The 12,505-nt window shown below is 40.4% G+C and overlaps 1 protein-coding gene across 9 annotated transcripts in view; it reads left to right on the top strand.

Moving 5' to 3' along the window:
- GPATCH8 (G-patch domain containing 8) overlaps nt 1–8,907 on the top strand; it is a 37,202-nt gene extending 28,295 nt beyond the window's left edge. For 7 of the 9 annotated variants that reach the window (XM_075177303.1, XM_075177307.1, XM_075177308.1 and 4 more), the window contains 5 exons: nt 594–661; nt 1,126–1,212; nt 1,430–1,573; nt 2,457–2,587; nt 4,587–8,907. In XM_075177303.1, the coding sequence (XP_075033404.1) occupies nt 594–661; nt 1,126–1,212; nt 1,430–1,573; nt 2,457–2,587; nt 4,587–8,142 (3,986 nt within the window). In that variant the 3' untranslated portion in view covers nt 8,143–8,907. The remainder of the gene's footprint in view (nt 1–593; nt 662–1,125; nt 1,213–1,429; nt 1,574–2,456; nt 2,588–4,586) is intronic. The other 2 variants (XM_075177304.1, XM_075177306.1) reach the window with 2 other exon arrangements.
- Nucleotides 8,908–12,505: the final 3,598 nt, after the last annotated feature.

Below are 12,505 nucleotides of genomic sequence, written 5' to 3'. Positions count from 1 at the left end.
TCTGACATCAGCAGGAGTGAATTGCCTGTCCGCTCCTCCTTAGATTTTATCCCACCCCCCCTTCTACATTCCCAATCCTGCTTTGGCTGGTTCTGAGTGGATTTCGGATAACTCCTCAAAGCAAAAAAACAAACAAATACAATTCAATCTGCTGCTAGTTTGATTTAGTTGAGTCAATTCTTTATTTGCATCTAGTCTTTTTCACAGCTTACTGAGCACGCCGTGAGCTGATTAGATGGGTTTACCATCCCTGAAGGTTTTTTTCTTCCGTATCTGTTACTCCTTCCCCTTCTTTATGAATGTAATATGGGTATAGTTAAGGTGTTATTTTTGAGTATTTTCTAATTGCTATCAAGCAGTGTTAAGCCAATAGGGCTTCATGGAAAATAAGATCATCCGCAGCTTGAACTGTGGACTGTCATGGTTGGTGAAAGGGGTAAGCTGTGAGAATGACTCCTGTTTGGTCCACTGTAGCTTTCTGGTCTCTGCACTCCAAGGCAACATTTTCTAACCACTCAAACCCATTGTGTAACTTAATTTCTCACTCCTAGTCTCCTGTTACTAACCTCCAGCCATGTCTGTTTCTTCTGCAGGAAGGACAGACCCTATCCCGATCGTGGTCAAATATGATGTCATGGGAATGGGACGTATGGAAATGGAGGTGAGAATTTTAGTTTGCCTTTCAAAGTTATCAAAACCTGTTTTATTGAATAGCCAATACTGTCTGGTACATATTGGCATGAAATTTTACATTTGAAAGACATTATACTAGTCTCTAATCTGCGGTTTTGCTGCTGTAAAATGTAGAGCTTCTTAAGACGCACTTCTCCCTCGCCCAACAAAAATGAATATATAAATTTGTTGCAGACATGTTGCACACATTGAATGTAAGATTGTGGTGCCCAGCATATATTATATCAGCTGCAGTGGTCAGAATATCATACCAGCAGGGCTCAATTTGCCAAACTAGCCCATGTGCCCATCATGCTTTGACCATCACGCTGTACTAAGGCACTTAAATCCAATGTGATGAGCAATTGAGGTACAATCCCCTGTCCCTCTTAAGCCCATTGCATGTTATTTTCCATTTTAAAATGTACGTATTTTTGACAATATTTTCTTCAGCTGGACTATGCAGAGGATGCTACAGAGCGTAGACGCGCTTTGGAGGTGGAGAAAGAAGACACAGAGGAGCTGAGGCAAAAATACAAGGTGATTATTTATTGTTTTCCTATTTAAGATATATATTTTAAGTTCTGGGAATTCTGGCGTATGGGCATATTAGACAGATCATATGTGTAGCGCCTTTTAATGGGGTCAACAGATGGCTGTGCACAGAACTTAAATATTGCTAGGGTTTGTGGAAACTTGCATCCATGATATTAAGTCAGTCGCAAATTTTACTGTAGACATTCTTTAACTTGTGCAGGATTTTGTGGACAAGGAGAAGGCCATTGCGAAAGCCCTGGAGGAGCTGCGAGCCAACTTTTACTGCGAGTTGTGCGACAAACAGTATCAGAAGCACCAGGAGTTTGATAACCATATTAACTCCTATGACCATGCACACAAGCAGGTGATGAAAGATACACATTTTAATTCAAAAGTCTAAACCTTTTGTTTTGGTGAAGCCCATTTCAAAAGGGAGAGTAATGTTTTTGTTTGACACCTAAGGGGCCGATTCAATTCTTCCATGTTAATCTAGGAATAACGTGGCGCTAATTGTATTACCATTAATACGGTAATTTAAACCTGGATTTGAAGCAAAAACTCAGCATTAAAATTACCGTAGTAACGGTAACTCTTCGGCCTTTTACTATAGTAACGGTAATAGTGCACAGGCCGCGTTATTCCTACAATAACGTGGCCGAATTGAATGGGCCCCTAAGGCTTTTCTAAGGAGGTATAGCTATAATATAGTTTTTTTTTTTTTTTTTTTTGTTTTTTTTTAAACCTAAACCCTTCTACAATGGCAACCAGTGACATCACTGAGCCATTTTGTGGGTCGGTCGATATTTCTGAGAATGCAGCCCATGAAGTTACTAGTGACATTGTACCTCAGGTGTATTAAAACACAGCATCCTTTACATGTGTAAGATTATTTTATTTGCAATATCAATGGAGTTGTTTACCCACAATCCGTCTAACCACCATTGACACCTGGACCAGCTAAAAGTTATTGACTCTCTGAATGCAGGATGTCAGTTACAAGTAATTGAAGACAACTCTGGACCTAGGACCTCCACAATGTCAGACTTGGGTTGGTGTGAAATGCTTTCTGGGCAGTGTGTGCTGTTTGCCTGCATTTTTAAATTTGGATAGAAGGAGAAAAGATGAATAAAGAAGAAAAAACTTGTTTGATGTTACTCATCTACTATAGTTGGTTGAATCCTCTAGCTTGTAACCGTGGCAGGGCTGGCCTTTATAGCTGTTTCAATATGTCAAATATTTACCTGCAGAGACTGAAGGATCTCAAGCAGCGAGAGTTTGCCCGCAACATTTCATCTCGTTCCCGTAAGGATGAGCGCAAGCAGGAGAAGGCTCTGCGACGTCTACTTGAGCTGGCGGAGCAGCGGAAGCAATTGGAAAGGTGAATGGAAATAAGCAGCTGTAGTTTGCATCAGGCACATTCTCTGCTTTCTTTTTCTTACTAGCTTTTAATTTTTGTTCAATTCTTTTATTTTATATATAAAGAATCATGTGCACTTACCAAAACTTGAACCTGTATGATTTTTAAAGGATCACTATATTTTTAAAATGCAAATTTACCTGAAAATGAAATAGCATCTGCAAAAAGTAAAGCACATGGCCATGCTAAAAACGTTCTATACTATCACTAGCTGTCAAACGATATAAGGTTGAGGGCTAGACTTTTATTTGGTGAACATTCAGAAATCGACAGTTTTCATTGACCATTCACATGGTCAACAGTATTAATAGTTCAACAATTAGAATGTAGACAGTAGTACTAGGTTTATAATTCAAATGTAGACAGTATGATTGGGTTAGGGATATAATTGTCGACCTAATTACACGGTTTACATTTGCAATGTTGACTTTCCAACCCTGTCTACATTATGATGTGGACCATTTAAATATCAACCATGTCACTGTCAAACATATGTATCACATTCGTGCAAACTACTTTGAAGCCGCTTCACTCAGTAGTTTGGTGTGCATTGAATATTTTGCTTCACAGTTGTAATTTAAGTTAGTTACAAGAACCTGTTCTAGTTTGTAGTAAGTTTTGAATACATTATCAAATTTTAAACATACTGTAGCCACTCGCTTTTAGCGCAGTTCTTACTCTGTTGTCAAAACAGGAGAAGGGGGAGAACAGCTGAAATGCTAAGAATTGTACACATCACTAAACAAGTTCATCGCAAGCAATATTATTCTTGTTTTGTCAGATGTAGGAAAGGGATTCTCTACCAGTCCTTTTTTTTTTTTTTATAAATCTTTTAAAGATTCTTACAATTTGGTTAATACCTAGTGGTAGGGAGGCAGTGGTGAATGCTTTTGGCAAATTCATAGAAAACCTGCTGATAAGACCTACTGCTTATCTCTGTGCATGGTTTCATCTTACTGTGGGTAGGGCCAGGGTCCGTTGGTTAGAGGAGTGTATACAGGGAGCCATTTATAATCCCTCTAGGTTCCACTACATCTATAGCGGTGAACATTGTTATAGACAAACTTGATGATATTCATATAATACACGTTGTCTAATTTGCTCCAGAGCAAGTTTTTTTTTTTTATGGTGAATTGAGTTTTACCAAGGTGGATGCTCTGAATATATTTTATAAAACAGACACTTGAATTATTTGTGACCAATTATCTGTCAGTTGATGATTAATGGATTTCATTACTATGCTATATGTATTGTATTTATTACAGAATGTATGATTTTATATGTAATATTATAGATATTTATATTTGCTAATTTGAGAGAGTGTATATATGTATTTGTAGATATGTATAGAGAGAGACTTTTTATTAGTATTGTCTTTTTAGAAGTTTTAGATTGTTATGGGAGCTGAATTTTATACGGTTATATTTGGTCATAAGATTATTTGTATGCATGTGTATTGTCAAATATCATATTAATAAACGCAAGATTTTATCAGCCTAATCAATATAAGTCTGCCATCACTAGCACTCATCATACCTTGGTTTTTTTTCATATTGATATTCAGCAGCTTGTTTGGTTTTTACACTTTTTAACACCACTTTATGCCAAAGTTTATACAAAGGTCAGGTGGATCTGGCTTTGGACAATGTCATGTTTGAAAAAAAACTTTTTCAGCCATAACACTGCATAAAAATTAACAATGATTTGACAATGCACTTTAATTGAGGACTGTGTAAATTTTAAAATCCCTTTTGTGCTGAGTGCTCCTTGTATCAAAATTGCTTGTCCAAGGATTGATCTACAGGTATATAAGCCAATATAATCTGAATACCTGGCTTACTGATGCCTGTAGACTATATTCACTTTATTTGACAGCAATATTTAGAGAATCCATTGTGGTTTGTATTTATATTATTAATTAGGTCATTTTTTTTTATTTCTCTTTTTTTTTTTTTTTCAGCAGTGCTCTTGGCAGTGGTCCCATGTTCAAACCAACTACAGTTGCTGTGGACAAGGAAGGAGTTGAAGAGGAAGATGCTGCGCCAATTAGTACAAGCTCAACAGCGCAAGATAGCCCAAAACATGTTCAGGAAGAAAAATCACCCCAAACAAACTCTGTTATTATGCAACCTGCTACTCCGGCTATTACTTTTGGCTTTAAAAGCTCAGCTAGCTCGTCATCTCTTCAGAAAGTAGGCTTTTCCTTTTCTTTCGCTAAAAAGACACCATTGAAGTTGGAGTCATCAGCGGCTGTCTTCAAGGATGTCGGTGAGGAGATGGGGTCACCTGAGGAGGAGAAAGAGGAGGACAAAGCACCGGATGATGTCATAGGCCCCCTTAAAGCATTAGAGGGTGAGAACAGCAGAGAAAGCGAAAGTAAGGTGGAAGAGGAGGAAAGCCAAGGAGATGATGGTGCCTCCCTTGCAAGCACCTTATCAAAACTGAAGAAGATGAAACAAGAGGAAAGGGGTAGTCAGCCTGGAGAACCAGAGTATTATCACTACATGCCACCTGCCCATTGTAGGGTGAAACCTAATTTCCAGTTCCTGCTCTTCATGAGATCCACAGAGCAAACACAGGCTGAGATTGTGCCTCTGAAGGAAGACCAGAAACAAAGCAAGGCCAAGTCTGTAAAACAGACAGAAAGCAAAGGAGAAAAGAGTGCGAGTGGTGATGGCAAGACAGTTGGACATCAACCAATGGAAAGCAATAGTTCTCCTAGCTTACCCAAGATGGACAAAAAAGAAGATGTGAAAGACAAAGAAAAGCCTAACCCTACTTCAAGTGAAGAGCCATCCAAGGTTGCTACCATTGCTGGAAAAGAACAGCCAGATCGGCCAAAGCACCCAACTGGTCCGTTTTTTCCAGTCCTGAGCAAGGATGAGAGTACAACGCTGCAGTGGCCCTCTGAGCTCCTGATATTCACCCAGGCTGAACCATCCATCTCCTACAGCTGTAACCCATTATACTTTGACTTCAAACTCTCTCGAAACAAAGATGTAAAAGCCAAGGGATTGGAGAAGCCGAAGAATAACCCAGGGACAAGCAAAGATAATGTAACTGCTGCTGAACTTGGCAAGGACCCAAATATCACAGTTAAAAAGGAAGTTATCCCAGTGGTGCATACATGTGGGACCCAACCAAAAGCTTCTGCTGCACCTTCTCCTGATGTAAAACCTGAATCCCTTGAAGAGAGCAAAGGAGAGGTTACTGGAAAGTCTCACAAGCACAAGAAGAAAAAGCACAAGAAGAACAGCAAGCGAAAGCGGAAATACAAAGAAGGAGATGAGGGGGCAGAACAGAAAACAAAGAAACGTAAGAAGCATAAGCACAAGAAGTCAAAAGGTGCTTCCAAAACAGTGTTGAAAGCTGAAGAATCTGATGCAAGTATGGCTCCTGCTGTGGTAAGCCGTAGTGGTGACTGTACTACAGGGAAGCCACTGACAAAAGAAGACAGTGGGGGGAATGCCAATTCTAAACAGGACCTTCACACCACTTCTAAAGAGCCAGAGAGCAAAAAGCCTAAAACTGATCCTAAACCATCCCTTCCCCTTCCTGCTGCTCCATCATCCTCTTCATCCTCTTCTCACAGAAACACTCCCACAAAGGCCAGAAGCAGACAAAGTAGTGGTGATTATGATAGTGAGGATGATGCCAGTAGGAAAAAATCCACCTCTAGATACAGTGATGAGTATGACTCAACAAGTGACCGCTCCAGAAGTCGATCAAGGTCTGGAAAGCGGCAGCGGTCCTACTCGTCCAGTTCAGGAGGATCTACTGATAGAAGTCGATATAGTCGAAATCAAAGTTATTCAGATAGTGACTACAGTGATTATAGCAGTGGATCAAGGAGGCGATCAAAGCGGCGGTCACCAGGTTCAGATTCAGATTCTGTGGCTTCCAAGAGACATTCCACTAGACATAAATACTCCTCTTCTGATTACAGCCGTAGTCGTTCTAGAAGCAGAAGTCGCTCAAGGAGAAGTAGGAGCCGGGGCAGAGGAAGGTCTAGTAGTAGTAGCCGAAGTAGAAGTAAGAGGAGCCGCAGCTTGACTGGTCACAGCTGGAAGCGCAGCCGTAGTTATAGTAGGGACCGGAGCACAAGCGTTCGCAGTCACTCTGGGAAAGGGTCACATGGGCGGGATAGTGTTGATAGCCGTAGAGGTGGTAGACGGGACTTCAACCGCTCTAAGATTTACCGTTCACAGTCCCCGCATTATACTCGCTCTGGGAGTCGAAGAGAGGGGAGTCGGGGATCAGAATCAAGAAGAACAGGTGGCATTAACTTGCCCCGCAGGAGCACGGAGAAAGATGCAGGGAGATGTTCCTTAACAGCAAAACAGCTCCTTGAAAAGATCCAGTCACGACGCTTGGAAAAGGTGGCAGGCACTGCAGATGGCAGCTCAAAGTCAAAAGTGAAAGATCCACCTCAGGGATACTTTGGCCCAAAGTTGCCACCTGCTCTTGGCATTAAACCGGTTCAGTTGCCCATAATAGGCAAGCTGCCAGTAGGATCTAAAGGCACAGCACCTCCTAGAGGAGAGAATGACTTAGGGGAAACATCGGTTACTATAGAAGGGGAGCAAGATAAAGAAGGAAAAGCATCATCCTTGGTGGACAATACACCTGTACCTGAACCACCTACACCTGCTGCAGAACATCTGGCTCCAGAGGGTGCAGTTTGTTTTGAACCACCCTCTCCAGGGTTTGAAGAGGGAGCTACATCGCTTCCTTTGGGTAATGGAAGTCTTCCCTTTCCACCGCTCCCAGGTAGATTAATGCCTCCACCACCTGATGCTGAATTTTTTCAGCCTTCAGCTTACCCACCTATCACAGTTGATCCAAATTCTTCCCGCCCAGAAGGAGAAGATGAGGAAGAGGAGGAGGAGGATGAAGAAGATGAAGGTTCCCTGGCGCCTCTGGAAAGCCAGCCTATCACTTTTACCCCTGAGGAAATGGAGAAGTACAGCAAACTACAGCAGGCAGCTCAACAGCATATACAGCAACAGCTTTTAGCCAAGCAGGTAAAAAGTTTCCCTGCAGGGGCTATCCCACAAGCTTTGCAGCCTGTAACACCTGCCCTGCACCCCATTCACATTCAGCAAGCACCACCCCCTGTGTCTGCTGCCTCTATAACTACTGTACAACATGCCATCCTCCAGCATGCTGCAGCAGCTGCAGCCATTGGTATCCAACCCCACCCACAACAGTTAGCTCAAGTGCACCACATCCCTCAGCCACATCTGGCTCCCATCTCCCTATCCCACCTTACTCATTCTCTTATACCAGCCCACCCTGCTGCTTTCTTATCTAGCCATCCCATACATATAATCCCAGCCTCCGCTCTCCACCATGCTGGGCCTCTTACACTTCACCATATCCCTCATGGCCTTTATCCAACTCTCTTTGCTCCTCGGCAAGCAAGCGCTGCAGCAACAGCTTTGCACCTCCACCCTCTTCTTCACCCTATCTTCTCAGGTCAAGACCTGCAACACCCACCTAGCCATGGAACATGAGGTGATGAGATGATATATACACTTTTACCCCGCCATATCATGGCACAAGAGAAAGGTATTGAAGTCTGCCTGGACAAACCCTGGTGAGGGCAATGAAAGCAGTATAAAGTCAAGCCCTCTTCACCCTCTCATTTTTTGGATGAAGACACTTTGGCCAGCATTTATAGGTCATTTCATAATTCTGACAGTCCCTATCTTTACTCTGTTTACCCACCCTTTCTGTTCCTTTTTTGTTTAAATTATACATTTTCTGTTGGGCGCCTGGACTTTCGTTATTGACTAAGCTCTCCATTTGTATAGCAAAAATACCTGAAGGTGGGCTTCAACTCTTTTACCTCCCCAAATTCCATATTATAATATCTATAAAATCAACCCCACACTACTACCAGAGGTCATGGACTGTCTGCTCCTTTCCCACATCCGTACAATACAAACATGTCAATGCAAGTATGATGTTGAGGATGTCTTGTGGGACAAGCCACTCATTTCGAAATGGAGGTTTATTCAGACATCTGCACTCTGTATATTTTTTTCCCTGCTGTAGTTGTATAATAATCTGAGGGGCAAAACTATAGTTTTCAGCTAGTTTGCAACAAAATGTATTTCTGCTGCTGTGGCATGTATATTTTATCAGACTCATTTTTGTTGAAGTTTCTATGTATGATACAAATGTACAAAAAATAATAAAGATAAAACCCTGCAGGATTGCAGAAAAATGTAATATTATAAGGAGTAATAAAAGAACAAATGGTTTGTGTTACAATAGTTGTAGAATTGTGTATGAGTATGTAACATAATGGAATATAATGTCCTTGATTACACCAGAATTTTCTAACTCTGGTTCTCAGATATTCCTAACAGGTAATTTTTTTTCAGGAATTCGTTATGTAGAAACAAGAAGGCTAATTACTGGCTTAAATTGATTAATTCTCAAGTGCGTGAATAGTGGGCCACTATCCTTGAAATTATATTATTTAAATTTATGTTTAAACATAACCTGCACTATTTTATTGGAGCTTGCTCTTCCCCAATCTTTGTTTCCTATTTAGACATTGGCAAACCTAAATTCAGTTCTCAATAGTAAGTAAAACTCGTAGGCATTTTCTTAGTGGCTAGTGGAGAAATGCCATAATTATCATAATCCAGATCAGTTAAAAAAACACATGGAGGTATATTTGCTAAACTGCAGGTTTGAAACAGATTCTAGTTATTTATTTAGTACATTCTACAAAATGATAGCTAGAATCTGATTGGTTGCTATAGGCAACATCTCTATTTTTTTTTCAACCCACAGTTTAGTAAATATAACTCATAGGGGCATATTCAATTGTCCGTGGAATCGCCGAAAATCCTGCGGACCGCGCAGGATTACCGTTATTACGGTAATCCTGCGCGGGGAAAAACCGTTAATACGGTAACTTACTATCTAGCTGCGAGCTGAAATCCAGCGAGAGATTACCGTATTAACGGTAATATTTTTTCTGCGCTCGAACTTTGGAACAATTGAATATGTCCCATGGAGTGAGTTTTACAAGTCAGGCATGATCCCACTGAGAGACAAGAGTCAGTCTTGGCTTTCAGGACGTGCAACAAATAAGGGTGCCATGTTAATGGGTTCAAGTTGGGATGTCTTATTGCAAAAATGCAATTAATATATAATATCAAAATGGTGGACAGCCTTCCATTGCTGGAGCCTTGGATTTGATTTTGTTAATCCCACTGTCTAGAGCCATACTGGTAGGTTTTGGGCTTTTGACTAAATTTGACCATGGTTCTGTGACACTGGTGGTAAAGTTAAATTGTAAACTTTGCTGGGTCAGAGACTGATATCCCTGGGCAAAAATTCTCATTGTCCAGAGCAGTTGCACATTTTGCTCTACAAATGAAGGATTATAATAACGTGATACTTTTATAACTAATTAGCGTACAGGTGGAGATTCAGTTAGCCGCGAGATGTCTCGGGAACGTCCAAGAGATAGCTCACAGTGAAGATTTGACAGAAACCTCTGTTTATTTTTCCTCGCACCTCATAGAGTTGCAAGGGAAAATGAGCAGAGTTTTCTATAGTTATTGCTGCCAATGTCCATGCGCCACATCGCTGCCATTTGAATCTCCCTCATAGTGTTATTGCACATCTACCTGAGTGAATGGAGAAGCAAAGTGACAAGAAGTGCACAGAAAAACTGTTAAGACATTTTAGTGTAAAATATTCAATGTGTTCTATGCTTGAAAAAGCACAAAACATCACGGGAACATTTTTTTTTCTATGAGTTATTTTTTAGTCTAGCAAAGCTCAACATGTACTGCTTTTTCCATGAAATATTATCCTAAGCTACAAAAAAAACCTATAAGTTATTTAAGGTCAGTGACAGGCCGTCAAAATGGAAAAAAAGTCTGGTTAGCATTGGGTGAAGGGGTCATTAAAATGACTGTATCCCTAAACATTCCTCTTACCTAATTGTATCTAGCACAAGGCAATGTAAGTGTTATCCATCTCTGCAGGTTAGGAGTGTTGTAGCTGCTATCTCTTTGCCTGCTCTCTGTCAGACCTGGTCACACAGCAAATGATTTGTCACACGTGCTATACCCAAGTGTTGTATTTAGAGATTAATATCCCCATATTGTACTTCTGAAGGGATTATGGGGAAGATGAGAAGCGTTCGCATCTCTCCTATACTGAGCTCTGCATTCTTAAAAGGTCGCCATACAAACTTTACTATTTACATTAGACTAAGGCAAAGGGTGAATTAAATAACAGAGGGCTAGAGTTTCCTATAAAGTATAGTCATCTACACACCGCAAACGCAGCTTTTTTATGTACTGATCCTGTATTCGTGACAGTGTAGCCTAAGAATTTGCTAAGAATTAGAACCGTTACTGAGACATGAAGCATGTTCTACCTCAATGTTGTCAATTAATCTCAGCTGCATGTTTCATCTCAAACTATATATACATAAACTGCTTGGCTATATATATATATATATATATATATATATATATATATATATATATATATATATATATATATATATATATATATATATAATATGACCCTGGAATACATACAGAAAAACTCAGTAGAACATTCATTTAAAAATGTATAATTGGCCCCAAACTGAGAGCTATGCCTTTATTTTAGCCATGAATTGAAGTTAATTTTCTTGAAATAGATAATCGTAATGCCTATTGATGTTTACCCCAAAGTATTGAGTTGTTTACAGGTGCCCCTTAAAATGGAAATCTTTCCAGAAATGCTTTCAAATTAAGGGGCGATAAAAAAGTTAAAAAAATTTCATTTTGTGGGAGTTAATTTTTATAGCCTGATACAGAACCCTAAAGTTATATTTCCTTTAAGTTTGCAAATACTCTAGTGGTTTGTAATGGTCAGCAGGATGTAAATATATTATGTGATTAAGTGCCCTGCATTTACTCTCTACATTTCTGGGTTTTAATGTATTCTGATTGCTAGTGGTTTGGTAACCAAAACAAAGAAAGGGTGAGAGGGGGGCACTTTGCCTTGGTGATTTCCTGTAGAGGTGATTCCATTTCCAGAGACAGTCACCGACAGCATTCAATATAAAGTTGAAATACCAGTCATAGATTTGCCAGAGAAGCCCCTGCAGAAAAGAACATTGAACATAAAAGGCCACTGTGAAGATTGTGGGTTTATCTGGCCCAATTATACCTACTTAACACTGGCTTGCCACCCAGGGGTGCCTTACTAAGCCAGGAAAGCATACCCAGTAATTTCTAGGGTTCTTATAGTCACTCAGGCAAATGCAGTTGGAAAAGTACAACAGTACATTTATTGTAATAAAAACAATCACTACAATACCATATACAAACAGTAAATAAATGCCAGACTGTTTATTGCATTAGCTGTCCTTTACCCAACTAACTTAAGGAGTTAGTCACCTGGATGTCCTAGTAGGATGTACAGTACAGCAGAAGCCTAGACTTCAACGATGGAGTTCTTCCCAGGATGAAAACAAAGAAACAACAACATCCCCTGTGTCTCACTCTATAGCCAGTAGTTTTCCCATGCTCCAGGGGCTGGGTCAGGGGTGGTCTTAGATATTGGGATCCTCTGCAAGTGGCTGTCTGTTACAGGATTACCCCTTCTCATACTTTGGTCTGCTGCTGGAATGACTCCTAAGTGTCAAGCAGAATGCAACCTGAGACAATGGGGACATACTCTGGTTAATTAAGGGGCAAGGCCTTGATTGAGTGATACTCCTAGTATTAACCCCTTACTTGCTTTTTCAGCCAGAACTAGCTTATCAGGACTTCCTGTAGAGTAAGGAGGGGGGAAATGAATGCAGCTACAGCCGCCTCACCTGTATCATAATCCACCTGGTTTCAG

This window comes from Mixophyes fleayi, chromosome 6 (genome assembly GCF_038048845.1).
Source record: "Mixophyes fleayi isolate aMixFle1 chromosome 6, aMixFle1.hap1, whole genome shotgun sequence".
Lineage (NCBI taxonomy): Eukaryota > Metazoa > Chordata > Amphibia > Anura > Limnodynastidae > Mixophyes > Mixophyes fleayi.
The sequence above is the reverse complement of the archived record's forward strand: the minus strand, read 5'-3'. Positions and strand labels throughout refer to the sequence as shown.